The following is a 17262-nucleotide window of genomic DNA, read 5'->3' on the forward strand; positions in this document are numbered from 1 at the left end:
TGAACTATTTCAATTGATTTGTTTGATATACATACACACAAATATATACACAGATGATCAAGCAAAGCGAATACGCATTCATGGCTTGAACCATTCGGAGGGGAGATATTTATATTACAACCTGCAGTTTCTCTGCACCATGAAGGATGTACATATTCAGGCTTGCACACCTACAAAAACACACTCAAGGCATTCATAATCAGCAGGGGAACGCTTCAGGGCTGTAAAAAGCAATTCCTCTCATGTTTGTGCATGTACACACTTACTAAAGGGGGGGGGGGGGGGAGGCTGAGTGAAGGACAATCAAAATAACGCTGCAGTCTGCTTTTAACCTTCCATCTGTTTTGTACTGCTGTGTCTGATTCTTTTAACCCTTCATTTCTATCAGTTTCCTCATTGCTGATAGACTCTTGCTAGTACTACACAGCAGCTACTAATCACAGCCTCGTCACGTTCTTGAAATACAGGGTGTATTTAAACACAGGGTGAAATCAGTTTTTGAATTTCTGCCACGTCTAAGCTTTCTTGCCATTTAATAAAACTAAATCCCTACAATAAAATAAAACGCACGATGCATTCTGAAATCTACACGTGAAGGAAAACATTTCATAGTACATGCTCTGCTAAAGAAGCATGGCTTACTCTTTTGTCAAGACTGACTAAAGACCATGACATGTTTGTGATTTGGGATACATATTTTCATTGGTTTAGGCCTTTTGCATCATCCTCAGTGACACATTTAAAACATTGTTTTTTTTTAAATATTGTATAATCGGAAGAAACGCAAACGCAATTTACATACTGGAGTTTGCATGTTCTCCACATGCTTCAGGGGTTTCCTCTGGGTAATCCGGTTTCCTCCCCCAGTCCAAAGGCATCTCTAAATTGTCCGTAAGGTGTGAAAGTGTGTGCAACTGTGCCCGGTGATGGGTTAGCACTGTGTCCAGGGTGTCCCCTGAGTTCCTTGGGATAGGCTCCTTACTTTTGGATACTTTTTGGATACCTCTGTATGAAAAATCACAGTTTAAAAAAAAAAAAAAAAAAAAAAAAAAGGCCAGGTAAATAACAGTATATAGAGAGAGTTTTTTTTTTTTTTTTTCCTTCAATAGCAGCATAACATATCTCTAAAATTCTATAAACAAAGTACATTAAGTAAAGATCTCGGCATACTCGTTAGTAGGCCTAAGTAATGTTCTATATTTAATAGTCTACCGTCATAAAAAAACATTCCGTGCACATAAAATCCACCAATGCATCATGAACCATAGCTCTGGGAGTTTCATGCATCAATTCATGCATATATTATATTCATTTTGCTTTTCCTTTCTCCGCTTATTGTAATTTAGGACTGTCCCAATTAACCTGATCATCTTACATTTACATTTATGGCATTTGGCAGACGCCCTTATCCAGAGTGACTTACAGAAGTGCTTTGAAGTCTCTATCAATAAATACGTCCCGATGCCGGTTCACTAGGACACGGACTAAGAATACCATCAGCGTAAAAACTCTGTTGGAAGGTAATATAATCTAGATCCAACCGAGTCAAGTAGATAGTACACAAAAGTCAGAATCCTTCCTTACAATAGAGAATAAATTCAAAGCATCTTAAATGTGTGACCTTAAAGCATCGTGAAAAATGATTCACTTATAAACACATGAACATGAGTTGAACTAAAGCTTATTTTCTCTTATGTACTGTATATGCATCATAATATATTAACCAGGACAATTTTATAACCTTATGACACAATCAGCCAAAGCATGTGTTATTTTTCCTACCTCAAGATTTTTAGGCTGAGCTTCCGGTCTGACGCTAACCACACCCCTTTACATGACATCAGCGACTCAAGTCATGTTGTTTCTATCAAGCAGTTCCACTCGAACAGCTCCGTAACATACGTTTTGACCTTCGCTTCTCAGAACAGAAAACAAATGCCGCTATCTTCAACTGTCCCTATCTCGCTATCCCACTTGCCATAAGTATAGTGTATATCGAAAAACCATCGACCGATTGACCGTTAATTATAAAGCCAATGCGGTAATGTTACGTGTTCATAAATTTTCTACCAAGGGACAAATCGGATACTCTGCTAATGCTGGGGTGCCATAATTATTGAAAATCGATCACAATTACTTGCATACGTTATAAAGGTATGGGATCAGCATGGCAGTGCGTGCGAGAAGGTATTGAAACAGAAAGAGGCAGAGGTGATGGGGTTTTGTGTATAGATGGCAGATCATCAAAAAGATTGTGTGTGTGTGTGTGTAAATATTGAGACAGAGAGAGAGTGGAGACTTAAGTAAATGCCCTTGCAGGCCCTCTGTGTGATCTCTTTACTTGGGTGTGTCACAATAACCGCAGCGCTGCAATGGGATGGGCTCTCAGCTTCTGTGAATGAATTGTTACGTGAATCTCCCTTGCTCGACAAGTCTCACTTGTGTTTCTTTTGCTTAATGTCTCTCACCTTTCACTAAAAGAAAGTCAACCAGCCTTGTAAAGAGATAGTTATGATTCAGAAGACAGGCCGCTGGAGTGACAGCATGAACATTCCTCTATGATAAATCTCATAATGATTCGTCAACGATGATAAAAGAAAGGAGGCTTCTGTGAGCCAGCATCATCTCCAGAGACACCATCAGAGACCGTTTCATCTCAAGCCCGGTTCACAGTGCAGAGACAGACACGTTTGTCAGGTTTTGTCGGATCGGCGTGTTAAACCGGTCTGCGTTTTTCAGCGTTATTTTAAAGTCGGAACAGTGTGATATGATCTTCCAACAAACTCCGACGTAATCTGACCTGGGCATGAAATGTTGCCATGACAATGAGGCAAGCATCCCTTGCAGACTCCATAGAAACGAACGCCCGTGTGTTAGGTACTAGGTGTACATACTTCTAAATAGATTGTTTCCATGCCTTTTTTTTTTTTTTTTTTTTTGCATGTAAGGACGAATTGCTTAAAAAATGTGAAAATTGGACAAAAAAGTTAAATTTATTATACGACTTCGAAAGTCTTGTGTTATCACTGTTTGTAGGACCACCCGGACGATAAAATATAAAACCTTTTGGCTATCTAATACGAGACTAGGCTAGTTTGGTGGAAGCCAAGGGGAGTCACAGCTAAGCTATCATTGTATGGGTTTAGCTGCTACAGCGCCATGCAGAGAGTACATTATCTTTCCTTATGCTCTGCTCATATCATGTTCATGTAAACTGGAACTCGTACAGACTTTTACACACCTTGTTTTCCTGCTCAGCATGACAGGATGGTACTGTTTCAGGCCCTGTTTACACTAAAACCAAAACGATCCTCGTCCACACTGGCTTTTCCGCCGTGTTTCAGAAACGATCTCCGTCCACACTACACGACCGAATACGCGTGTCACATGACCATTCATGCACACTGTGCATGCGCATACAGAACAGGAAGTTTAAACAGTAAACAGGTTGTGTGAACAGGAAGCCGGTAGCTAGTCACCGACAGGCACAACAAACCGGCGTTCCACATAGGGCTTATGCCGCTTGAAATGAGATTTGTTGGCGATTTCTGTAATCATAGCTCGCCTCTTGTGCACGTAGGCAGCTGCAGTATTATAAAATACAGAACTGCACAGTGGCTGCGAAGAATGATGACAAAGCCAGCAAAGCTTGCGGTTCAGTCTCCGTGTTGTTGTGTATACGATCAAGGTAGCGTAATGGTCATATGGTAGGGGCTCGACGAATCAGGGAAGGACACGCAATGATCCAGAAGAACCAATCAGGGAGCGAATGTGAGCGAAGCCATGCCTTCGTTTTCAAAAGTCTTCGTTTTGGTCTGTTTACACTGAAACCTGGGCCCGGAGTTTTCAAACTAAAACGGGGTCTTCGCCGTTTCCAAAAGTCTCCGTTTTCGAGGGTTTCGAAAACGCAGGAGTAGTGTAGACGACAGGCGTAACCGTAGCAACAGTTATGCGTTTTAAAACGAAAACGCACTCGTGTAAACAGGGCCTCAGTTTTAACTCCGTATATATCCATTTTCCCCCTCACACTAACTGACTCTGTGAGCTACAGTACCTTTTTGGCCATTTGGCAGAATTGAGATCTGTCGGCCTATCAGACACGAGAATTTCCACATATTTTCCTGTAAAGCCTGTCTGATTGGTCTCGCCTCCATTCACTGAAGAGATGCGTCATCCATTTTTAAACCAGTCTGACTGTCTGGAAAAACTTTTATTGGTGTCTGTTGGGGCAGTGTGAGCATGACAGTTGTGTTTCCCAACATTCAGCGTTGGCCGGCGTCTGTCTACGCAGTGTGAACCGGCCTTCAGAGCTCCAAAACGGGAGACTGGAAAGCATTCTGGGAGTTTCACTTTGTCCTCTCTGTTAGACCAAATGTTAGAAAATGCCAGAAATGTAAATCAGTATGTTTGTAATAGAATTGAGTAAGTTGTAGTGTATACTGTGTTTGCCATCCGGTTGGAGTTGAGCCTGATTACAAACACGTACTTATCAGTGACTGGAGTTAGCAGCTTTATTGCACACAGGTCAAAGGTCACAGTGTACGACAAGGTAGTGGTGTTGAAAAACGTCAACGCCGTTGCAGATTGTATCCTATTCCCATTTCTGTCCCTCCGTCTGTCAGGGCCGGTCAATACTTTCTGAGCTGCTGGCAATGCGCCGCCGTGATCATTGATCATCGATGGGGGAAATTCACGTCTCTTTTCTTGGTTCTACTTTTTCACAGTCCTTCTACTTTTTCCTATTACTTCCTTCTCTGCTCGTTTCTCTTGAGCTTGCGGCTCCTCGGCGGATAAGCAGGAGATAAGACGGAAGACAACCCCTTTGATAAACATCAAAGCAACTGATTAAAGTGCACGTGTGTGTGTGTGTGTGTGTGTGTAACTCTCTTCCCCAGTTAAGAACATCAAAGTAATTAAACAGATCAGAGCTGATCTGTATTAGGACTGTGTGTACTGGTGCAGTGCTGTAGTCTACTGCTACCTATCTGCTAACTGCTGCAGTGTGTGTGTGTGTGTGTGTGTGTGTGTGTGTGTGTGTGTGTGTTTGTTTCAGACACTGAGTAGAGTGCTGATCACATGCAGGGTTTCCATGATTTAATGTCTTTCTGCTGCTTTGCTGGGACCTTTTCCTGGGAAACTGGTTGACAGTGAGCTATTATGATTACGCCAATGTCCTCTCCTCTCGTGCTTCTGTGTGTGTGTGTGTGTGTGTGTCGGGGGTTTTGATCTGGGTTAGCAGACTAGCTGGGATAGATTGAAGGGGAAAGAAGTGTGCCACAAAGAGGGGAGAAAAACCTCATAAACACATCAGCAGTGTCAAAAGATTTGTTACAAACAATTTCCAGCCACCGAACACCGCAGACGCCGCATTCGCCTCTGTTGCTGTCCACTGTCAAGTCCAAGTCAGCACATTGTGACAACTTCCTGGAAACTGCTATAATGTTATATAGTCGCAGTGTACAGTTGGACAGAGTGGCTCATGAATCATGATAAGACCAAATGTTTTACTGCCAGCAGATCATTTAAATCTAGTACATATTTGTTAAAAGAACTATACAGTAATAAATCAGAGTCGATCTGAGACCTGAGACCTCTGTGGATACACGAATGTGATAATAAAAATAATATATTGATAATATATCGAGTGTTTCTGGCTGCTTGCCAGCGACAATAGGAATTGGCATGTTTTGCGTTCCAGGAGATTATTCCATAATAATCACCGAAATGAACGCAAAATCAAGGAAACTCCGCAATATTCGGAGAGGCTTGCAACTTACACTAAAGCAAATATAAGATTATTAACCTATTTCTAGACATCGTTCCTAATTTCAAGTGTTAAATAGACATTAATGTTCAAAATGAACTAAAATACCTGCCAATAGAAAGAATACAAGTTTGGAATTAGTAGAAATTGACTGAGTACTCGTACTGTTACTAGATAAATGTGACTATATTCAAGATTTAGATTAGTTTTTGCAGCGTGTAACTGTAAACAGTGTTTGTTCTTTCTTTCTTTTTTTTTTCTTTTTTTAAAGAAATAAAAATATATTTTTAATAGAAAAAATGGACACCCCTTTGTCCATGTGACAAATGTCGTCATCCTCATCATCGTCATCAGGGGCTAAAACTTCATCCCGTCATCCCCCCGCAGGATTAAGGCCACAACACAATACGACACATCTAAAACCCTCACTGTCAAATTTTGGGGCAAAAGAAATGCACACAAACCATATACAGTAGTTTATATCATTAAATGAACTTGTGAATGAACTTTATGTAGAAAAAAACCGGGCACATTTTAAAGATAAAAAGAAAATGGAGCAAAGGAAAGCCCCATACACACCCACTATGAGCTACTCTGTGTGGTGTAAATGGTATTCGGGTTGAATCGGGATAATTCACCCCTTCACCCGAAAGAGGATTAGGGCATTGGTCTTATTTTGATGAACAGGATGTTGTTGACCTTTCTGTGTCTGCATGGATAAAGAAGTACAGTCCCCTCCGAACGCTTCGCAACAGCCAGGCCAATTCTATTTATTTTGCTGTACATTGAAAAAAAGATCAAAAGATGAACACGACACCACAGATCGGAATTTCGGCTTTCATTTCCTGACCTGTACATCTAGACGTCTTAAACAAGTCATATTCATCTTTCCATCTCAAACCAGAATGTCTTCAATATCCAGCAAAAACAATAGAATTGGCCTCGCTGTTCCAATACTTTCAGAGTGGACTGTGCGTACGTACGCACGCCTGTGTGTATTTCTCTGACTTAGGGGTCATTCGGAGGTCAATTTGAGCTGCAATATAATACGAGACCTGAACATGGGAAAGACAGGGAAGCAGGAATGGGCGTGTGATACATTCCTGCAACAACTAAAGTGAAGTGTATCATCATCATCATCATCATAATAATAATAATAATAATAATAATAATAATAGACTGCAAACAAACTTTCATGTAATTATATGAGAGAAGAGAATGAAAAAGCATATTGGAAGCGAGAGAGACAGACAGGTGGAGAGAAGATAAATGGACCCGAGTAGCATTAGAGTAGCATGACTATGAGTGAGGGATCAAGTATGGATGTAGTGGGGGATGGATATGAACGAAAGAGATGGAGGGATTGCAACATGGAGAGACTGTGTGTGTGTGTGTGCGTTAGTTAATCTTTCTCAGTGTGGCTCTGTGCCCTGCTGTACACCCATATGGTTCGGTGTGTGTGTGTGTGTGGGTGTGTGTGTGTGTGTGTGTGTGTCTGTGTGTGTGTGTGTCAGAGAGAGAACAACAAGATAGTTAGGGTATGTGCATAATATACACACCGTACCTTTTGCTTTGCTCTATATTTTTAGTCAGAAAATGTGCATTAAAACTTTGTCCAGAAAAAAAAACAAAAAACTTTGTGTTAATACTTAAATGCTTTAAATCTTAAGGCTCAGGAAATAATGGAGTGTATACATCAGCAACGAACTATATGAATAGCCATTAACGATGTTAATCATTTCGTTAATTAATACCGTAACATGCAGTATTAATATAGATATAGGTTAGGCCAAACGATAGCTTATTAAATTAACATCTCTGTCTTCCTTCTGTGCTTTCCAACACGTCCTTCTCCATGAACATAAACCTTAACCCTAACACACAAACATAAACAAAAACAAAAGCCAGTCGAAATGCAAAGGAAGTGTACATACTATTAACATTTTTATACTTGTAGAATTAAACATGCTAAAAAAAATGTTGGAATTTGGTAATTTGGGAAAGAATGTTAGATCATCTGGGACAGTGTTTTATTTATATATATAATATATATATAACATGACACACAACTGTAAGTTAAGCCTTAACAACTGCTCTACTGTGGGGTGACTTCAGGACATTGGAACAGATGTACGTACACCACAAAGAGCAAAACACCGCTAACACCTGGTTTTGGGGAGGATGACGAAATCACACGACATGTAATCAGCTCCAGGAAATGTATATACATATGATGATGATGATGATGATGATGATGATGATGATGATGAAGATCTCACAGCAGGTTGATCTATTCAAAGCACACAGTACAGTGATAAAGAAAATTATAATAGTAGTTAACACTTAATTTAGAGTTTCATGTGTAAACGTGATCTTACAAAATTGTATTTAAAGGTGCAGTAGGCGATTTTTATTTATTTGTTTGTTTGTTTGTTTGTTTATTTATTACGTATAACCTGGAAGATATGTAGAACATGATAAAAAAAAAAAATACGAACAACGGATTAAGCCGTGGGTTAATCTTTGCTAAAGTATGAATACCTGTTTGGAAATCCGGCTTCCGGGTCTGGAATTTTGTTGTTTTTGTTTGGATATGCCTCCGTTTTATAGACACTGTACTCTATGGGCCTCCTAAGGAGCTGGAGGCGGAGCTTCAATGTCAAACCCACTTAACCATCAAAGACTCATTTTACCTAATGCACCTTTAAAAAGATCTTTCAAACTACATGTGAAAAGATTAACAATATGTACAGTATGTTTCAGTGGCATTTATAGTCTGTGTTAAGATCTTCGGAAAACTCAAAATGCTTGAAAGTACATCATAACTGATTCGGTTAAGCTATGTTGCTTCTAAATGTGGATAGAATATGTCTGTTAATGCTGCTAGTCACAGTATTAATTAACAGAATGAGTTCATTCATAAACAACGTGCTGGAACTTAATGATTAACATCACTAAGAGCTGTTTATATATAGCTCAGGTGACTATTAATGTATATGTAAATGTATATACATATATATTATTTCTATTATTTCCTCAAGTATCAGTTCATAAGTATTAAAGCGTTCATTTGAAGCATTAATAGGATTTCCATATTAATATAAGCTTTTGTGCGTATTAAAATTCGACAAAATTTGCTGATCACGATCTATGTTTCCATCCAAATTATGAACTTTAATGGAAAAATTGGAATGTCGCATCAGACATTTGCGAATAAAGTACCGTTTCCATCCCATGTGTTCAAGAGAAAATCATCACTTCCAAGGAAATTGGTGCAAAGTGTGTGTGTGTATGTATGTGTATATGTATGTGTGTATATATATATATATATATATATATATATATATATATATATATATATATATATATATATATATATATATATATATATATAAAATCACTACATTTCTGGGCCAATTATCCAATCACATGATTTGAGGCAAGGTCAGATTACATTTTTTTTTTTTTTTTTCATCAAGTAATTTCTTCGGTAAATGTGTTTCCATCATGGTTTATTTGCATGTGTTCTTATAGAATAACAAAATTATTCGCCTGAATTGAGCGCGTATGTTTTTTTTTTTAATTGTGTTTTGTAGATTTTGTTTGCATCTGGTGTTTCCATCCAGCGTTTTTTTTTTTTTTTTAATGCGATAACCCCAAATTTGCATATGAATACGTGGATGGTAACATGGCTACTGACAAAGTCACAAGGTTGACTGTACATTATAGTCTTAGATATGATTTTAAGGATGAACGTATTCACAATGTTGTTCAGGCCAAGGTGCCATGTTTTGTTGTAGTTTATCTGGAGAAGCTGCCGGAATGGGGGGGGGGGGGGGATTAATCGGGTAAAGATTGTGATGTAGGCTGATTATGAAGAGCGTGACGTGACCGAAGGCTTCAGACACCACACTGTGTCGTTATCTCTGGCGTGGAAGCCGATTTTAATTAACGCCAGCCTAAGCCCCTTAACGAAGGAGCAGACAGGATTTCTTCTCTCTCTCTCTCTCTCTCTCTCTCTCTCTCTCTCTCCCCCCTAAATAATATGGCTACAAAATGGCTACTGATGTGCTTCAGTTCAGTTTTACATGCATGTGTATACATACAGCAGTTACATGTACGCATTTTACTGAAAATAAATGAGGAGAAAGAGTCTTACACACATACTAAGAACACGTTGCTGGCATGAGGGTGCTGTGATTTGCTTACTTGGATGGAAAGAATGGTGCCACTCCCTCTTTCTTTCTCTCATTTTTCACTGGAAACAACAGATATGACTTTGGTTAGTGTTAGCACTATTAGCATTAATATCCTTTCCTTCCAGTCAGACTCCAGAGGGACTCCTTTACCTGAACGAGCAATCTGTCCGATGTATTCTCTTGCTCATTGAGAAAGCAACAGGTCTGTCTGTCTATATACAGTACACTATATATAAGTATATATAAGTCGCTACTAATTTGGGGGGGGGGGTTTGGATACTTTATTCAAGAACTGTCCCTGATTCCAAAATATGAAGCTTGATTAGGTTTTCATTTCAATACAGTTTCACCAGTCATGAGGTATCAGTGCAGGAATTAAACGATGTTTTTTGCACAGTTCATGTATGAAAATGCATTCGTTGTGGCTTTAGCATTCCATTTCAAGACTGTTCATTAATACTGTGCTGTGTCACCGAAGAACAATGTGATTATTCTTGTCTCAGAAGGGCACGTCGTCCTAGAAACTGTATCCTGCGCGCCAGCTTGAAACATGCCCTCGATTTATCACATGCAAATCTCTGAAAGCAAACCGGAATGGATTTTTCCATATTTACCCCCCCCCCCCCCCCCCCCCCAAACATCATAGGTTTAAACGTGAGAAAAAGAAATCCTTTTATAGCAGATGCAGTAATTCTATTTTTAAGTGCAGGGAGCACCGGCGCATGTGTGTGTGCATCCTGATGAGAACAGTCTGCAAAGTTAAGGAAATAAATAAGCTGCTGGATAACAAACAAAAAGTCCTTTTGCTTGCAAAATAGTTTCGTTTTAAGCTTTCCCACAGGCACAGCTGTAATATGATCCAGGTGCGAGAGAGAGAGAGAGAGACAGACAGGCAGACAGAGAGAGACAGACAGACAGAGACAGACAGACAGAGAGAGACAGACAGAGAGAGACAGACAGAGACAGACAGAGAGAGAGACAGAGAGAGAGAGAGACTGAGGAAAGCTAGTCTAAGATGCAAAACTCTACCTTACATTTCTGCTGAAAATACATCTTGTGGTTTGTTTATTTATTTATTATTTGCAGATAGAAAGATAAGATAGCTGTAATTCAACTCATCAGATCATTACCAGGTTTAATTGGTGTCTGGCACAACATATATATACCCACCCAGAAAGTCTAGTTAAGCTATCTAAGTTGCTGTAAGTTCACTTTGCTTTAGGTGTAGCCAAAATAACAATGAAATAAAAATAACCTAGAGAGCCATTAAGCGTGTGGCTATTTTCTAACATGGTGCCCTGGTCATGCCTTTCTGGATCTGTTTCACTCAGTCACACAGTGCTATGTTAAATAGTGCTCTATGATAAAGACTTGCTCTGGGGAAATCATCACACTGCTGTAATCCCGGGGCTCCCACATGACCCCTGATTTAGATCTACAAGCAAAAATTATACAAAAGAGACTCACTCACTCACTCTAAATCACTCACTCTAAATCGCTCACACACTATCACTCTAAATCACTCACTCACTCTAAATCACTCACTCACTCTAAATCACTCACTCACTCTAAATCACTCTAAATCACTCACTCACTCATTCACCCACTCTAAATCACTCACTCACTCTAAATCACTCTAAATCACTCACCCACTCTAAATCACTCTAAATCACTCACTCACTCATTCACCCACTCTAAATCACTCACTCACTCATTCACCCACTCTAAATCACTCTAAATCACTCACTCACTCATTCACCCACTCTAAATCACTCACTCACTCTAAATCACTCACTCACTCTAAATCACTCTAAATCACTCACTCACTCTAAATCACTCTAAATCACTCACTCACTCATTCACCCACTCTAAATCACTCTAAATCACTCGTTCACTCACTCTAAATCACTCACCCATTCTAAATCACCCACTCTAAATCACTCGTTCACTCATTCTAAATCACTCACTCATTCACCCACTCTAAATGACTCACTCTAAATGAATCACTCATTCACTTATTCACTCACTCTAAATCACTCACCCATTCTAAATCACTCACTCTACATCACTCTCACTCACTCACTCATTCACCCGCTCTAAATTACTCACTCACTGACGCTGAATCATTCACTCACTTTATATCACTCACACCAAATCACTCACTCTAAATCACTCAATCATTCTAAATCACTTACTCACTCCAAATCACTCACTCACTTACTCTAAATCACTCACTCACTTATCCACCCACTCTAAACAACTCACCCACTCTAAATCACTCACTCTACATGACTAACTCACTCCACATCACTCACTCCAAATCACTCACTCACTTACTCACCCACTCTAAATCACTCACTCTCACTCTCTCACTCGAAATCACTCTAAATTACTCTCACCCTCAATCACTCACTTATTCACCCACTCTAAATCACTCACTGATTCACCCACTCTAAATCACTCACTGATTCACCCACTCTAAATCACTCACTCTCACTCTCTCACTCGAAATCACTCTAAATTACTCTCACCCTCAATCACTCACTGATTCACCCACTCTAAATCACTCACTGATTCACCCACTCTAAATCACTCACTGATTCACCCACTCTAAATCACTCACTGATTCACCCACTCTAAATCACTCACTGATTCACCCACTCTAAATCATGCACCCACTCCAAATCATTCACTCACTCTATATGACTCTCACTCACTCTCCAAAGCACTCACTCTAAATCACTTACTCACCTACTCACTCACCCACCCACTCACTTACTCCCTCTCTCTCAATCTCACTCTCAAGCCTATGAAGGTGTAGCCTGCCATGAAAAGTGAGACAAACTGTATTTCATTTCCCACTGACTCCCCTGAGCATTGCCTGAATATCTGTACGTATCACACTTTTGTCTGCAACAATACAGCCACCCATCCATCTGTTTATCTTTCTACAGGCTGTGATCTCTAGCCCATACACCTGTAACTGAATGCTGTTGGCACAATGTTTGGAATCTATTTTCTGGTCTGGGAAGGCTGACTGGGTACCAAACCAACACTCAGTGTTTCCTCTGAGAATGTAGCTCTCCTATGAAGTGACAGACTGACGTATACATACGTTTAAAGCTACATGGTGGACTAGGACCCATTTTATTTGTCTGATTTATATGCATAGAATAAGTGATATACTTGTAATACATTAAGTATTGGATATAATCTAAATAGATGAGTGTGATCTTGCAGTGTGAATAAAAGTATGGTCACCGTTATATTAGCTGGATATTTATCAGTACACGTGACTGTGGTCCGCGTAACACAGATGATCAATTGGATTGATATTAATGATATTTGATTGTGTTTATTTAGGACATCTGTATGCAGAAGTTAAGGGGTGTGTGTGTGTGTGTGTTCAATTTGAGTAATTAATGTGATAGCAGAGAAACATGTCTGTAATTCTGTTTATCTCAGAGGACATTTCATATTCCGTGTGTGGGTGTGTGTGTGTGTGTGTGTGTGTGTGTGTGTGTGTGTGTGTGTGTGTGTGTGTAACCTGCACTCCCTGGAGCGAATCCTATTTGTCTGCTCGCTTTCAGTTCCAATCTGAGTGCTGAGTAGCATCTCTCCTGTGACAGCTCTGCCTAATCTGTCAGCTGCACAACCCCGGTGTAAACACGTGTAGAGGGGAAGAAGCTGAATGAACAATGAATACAAACACACACGCACGTACACTTACACACATACTTCAGTGTCATTTTTATACTCTATAACAGAAATATATCGAGACTTTGTCTTACGTAGATGAATTGCATTTGTGTGCAGATGTAAAGGAGCGTCACATTATGGCCTGTCGGCTGAGAGAAAGCGCCGCTCGCAGGAAGGAGAGTGTACTGACAGCACATCAGAGCTCGCTCTGGCAGCCCTGCCTGCTGATGGCCCCGCCTCCAGTGCCATGGCCCTTCTATCAGACGAGCCTGGCCTCGTCAACCCTGCCTACGAGCCTGGCATGGAGGACAACAGCCAATCAGGGAGCACCACCAGCCTGACAACACGCAGCAACTCTAAGAAGAGTGAGTGTGAGTGAGCTTACATATTGTGTGTGTCTTTGAGTGTATGTGTACAGTAAGTCAGTAGATCAGACATTTTGTATAAAATAGGAATGATAAATTAGTGTACACATGCTCGAACAGCCTCCAAAGGAACTACTGATTTATGAACCCAAACGTATAAAAAATCTCATTTGTGTCCATGGTGACATTATGGCTTGGAATGTCAGCCATTTAGTAAAATTCAAGCATTCAGTGGCTCCTCCCACTTTGAAATGTACAACAGGCTGCAATCTCTTACCTAGGTGCCTTCTTACCTATTGCTGCATTCTACTAGCAAACGTAAATCTTAATTCCTGACCTCCGACCAGGGGAAAAAAACAAAGAAAACACCTTCTAAATTCAGGATTTCTGTTTGGGAACTCAGGATTTCCTATTCAACTCAGAGTTCAACAAGTGCCGGCGAAACAACATGGCCGCTCACAGCATCAGCAGCACAACCACAATTCCAAAAAAGTGGGAAAAAGTTGATTCGCAAATCCCGTAAACCCATATGTTATTCCCAATAGAACATAGAAAACATATCAAATGTTAAAACTGAGGAAATGTACAATTTTAAGGAAAAATAAGGTAACTACTAATTAGTTTAACTGGCAACAGGTCAGTACCATGATTGGGTATAAAAAGAATATCTTACAGAGGTAGAAGTAAAGATTATCTCAGAAGTACAGATGGGATGGAATCTGGATGGAAGCATATGTTGCTCTAAAACCTGTCTATACCTTTCAGCACTGATGGTGACTTTCCAGATGCGCAAGCTGTCTATTCCATAGGTACTAATGCACCCCATACCATCAGAGATGCAGGATTTTGAACTGAGTGTTGATAAAAAGCCGGACGGTCCCTCTCCTCTTTAGTCCTCTTAGTTTAGAGGACGCAGCGTCCATGGTTTCCAAAAAGAATTTCACATTTAAATTCGTCTGACCACAGAACAGCTTTCCACTTTCCTCAGTCCATTTTAAATGAGCTTTGGCCCAGAGAAGACTGTGGGGATTCTGGATCATGTTCACATATGGCTTCTTCTTTACATGACAGAGCTTTAACCAGCATTTGTGGATGGCACAGTGAAATGTGTTCACAGACAGTGAGTTCTCTGATTTTATGTTTGTATTATGTAGATAATGAGATATTCCTAGTCTTCGCAATTTTACGTTGAGGAACATTATTCTGAAATTGTTCCACAAATTGTAGACGCAGTTTTTCGCATTGATGAACCTCTGCCCATCTTTTCTCCTGAAAGACTCTGCCTCTCTAAGATACTCTTTTTATACCCAGTCATGTTACTGACCTGTTACCAGTGAACCTCCAGCTGTTTCTTTTTAGTAACTCTTACTTTTCCAGCCTTTTGTTGTCCCGTCCCGACTTTTTTGAGACGTGTTGTGACCATCAAATTCAAAATTACCTTATTATTTCCTTCAAACGGTACATTTCCTCAGTTTTAACATTTGATATGTTTTCTGTGTTCTACTGTGAATAACACATGGGTTTATGAGATTTGCAAATCATTGCGTTCTGTTTTTATTTACATTTTACACAGCGTCCCAACTTTTTTGGAATTGGGGTTGTAAAAACAAAAGAAAAAAAGAAACACTTCTTACATTTAAATGCATTACACTGTATATACAAGTATTTGCTTTAGAGCAATCAACGTACAGACACATTCACTTGTTAAATCTACAACACTGACGATACAGTCCACTGTTTTAAGGAGGAAAATATACATCACTCATCACAGTTAGCTGGCTAGCTTGTTGCTAACAGAAGACTAATATGGAGGCGTCCGTGGTGTTTTCCCCACTTTGTAGTTCAAACGCACATCAATCCGAGTTCGGACTTTCATTTACATTTATGGTATTCGGCAGACGCCCTTATCCAGAGTGACGTACATTTATCTCATTTATACAAATGAGCAGTTGAGGGTTAAGGGCCTTGATTAAGAATTTGAACTTGTAAACTTCTGATCAGTAGTCCAACATCTTAACCAATGTCCGTATTTTCTCTTTTCTTATTTCACATTTGTCTTTTGGCTCAGTTTGTGCCTCACAGCTCAGTTTAGTGGACAAAAGAATGTTGTTCACAACCCAAAACACACAGCTTATTTGATTCACTTCCTGCACTCAGTCGATGCAGGGTCGAATCACTTTCCCACTGCAATTCCACTGCGAAAGAGTGTACTTGGAAATGGACCGAGACTCACTCAGATGGTATCGGACGGTTGTTTTGGTCCATAACCAAGTGCGATCGTTGTACAAATGAACAGCACCATGGGGGAAAATTTACAAGGGTTTGATTCAAATGCCCCCTTAGTGTCGACAGTGTTTAATGATGAAGTAGAAATGCTTTTGTTAGTGGAGAGTGAAGGTGAGACTAACAGGAGGATTTTTACAATTCAGTCAATGTTAATATGAATTAATAACATTCAATAAGTTAATAATCTTACTTTAATCTTCAGAGCTGAGTTCATGTGTGCATGTTAATGTGAGTGATGTGTTTTGTGTTTATGAGACCAGTTACTGTGAAACAACTTGTTGAACTGGAGAGAGCAAAGTTTTTATTTGCATTTCTTTCAGAATTCTGGAATTAATCATTATTAATTTAAAAGAAGGTGTAAAAGGAAGAACTATCGGTATCGGTATCGGCCGATATCACTCTGAATAATCGCTTATCGGTATCAGCGCATCTCTGTTTAAACTATTTACCACCTCTGAACCAAAGACACAATGAGCACAAAGGTTAAGAAAGAATGCGATGCAGCAAAAACTACAGATTAAAAATCTGAGAGACGACGATGCTCCCGTTCCAACACGCTGCTGGCTGGTGAGGATGGGAAATGGTGCTGCAGCAGCACTGTAGTTGAGGGGAGGCAAAAGCGCAGGGCAGTGCAGTAGAATGGGCTGTCAGCCTCAGGCTTTATGCTTTTAAGAGAACTGCTGCTGTCTGAGCTACACACATCAGAGGGGGAGATAGAGCAGCACTAGGTACATAAAACCAGCCTTCATTTCTGTGAAAAGCCTAAAGGTATGACAAGCCCAAACGCATCAGCACTATATGCAGCTGCACACCAGAACTGAACTGAATTCAGTCTAAGAGTGATACAACAGCAGAATAAAACACCAAAAAATCTGCCTTGATGATGTGGATCACATATTCCCTGACTTGTGATTGGCTAATTCTAGGCTCCTCCAAGCAGCTCATTGGC

At 39.9% G+C, this 17262-nt stretch overlaps 1 protein-coding gene across 6 annotated transcripts in view; it reads left to right on the forward strand.

Moving 5' to 3' along the window:
- The window catches only part of lnx1 (ligand of numb-protein X 1), a 90976-nt gene that overhangs the window by 48930 nt on the left and 24784 nt on the right, over window positions 1-17262 (forward strand). For 4 of the 6 annotated variants that reach the window (XM_053675706.1, XM_017456217.3, XM_017456216.3 and 1 more), the window contains one exon: window positions 13780-14033. In XM_053675706.1, the coding sequence (XP_053531681.1) occupies window positions 13780-14033 (254 nt within the window). The remainder of the gene's footprint in view (window positions 1-13779; window positions 14034-17262) is intronic. The other 2 variants (XM_017456218.3, XM_053675708.1) reach the window with 1 other exon arrangement.

Source organism: Ictalurus punctatus, chromosome 25 (genome assembly GCF_001660625.3).
Source record: "Ictalurus punctatus breed USDA103 chromosome 25, Coco_2.0, whole genome shotgun sequence".
In the NCBI taxonomy this organism is placed as follows: Eukaryota; Metazoa; Chordata; class Actinopteri; order Siluriformes; family Ictaluridae; genus Ictalurus; species Ictalurus punctatus.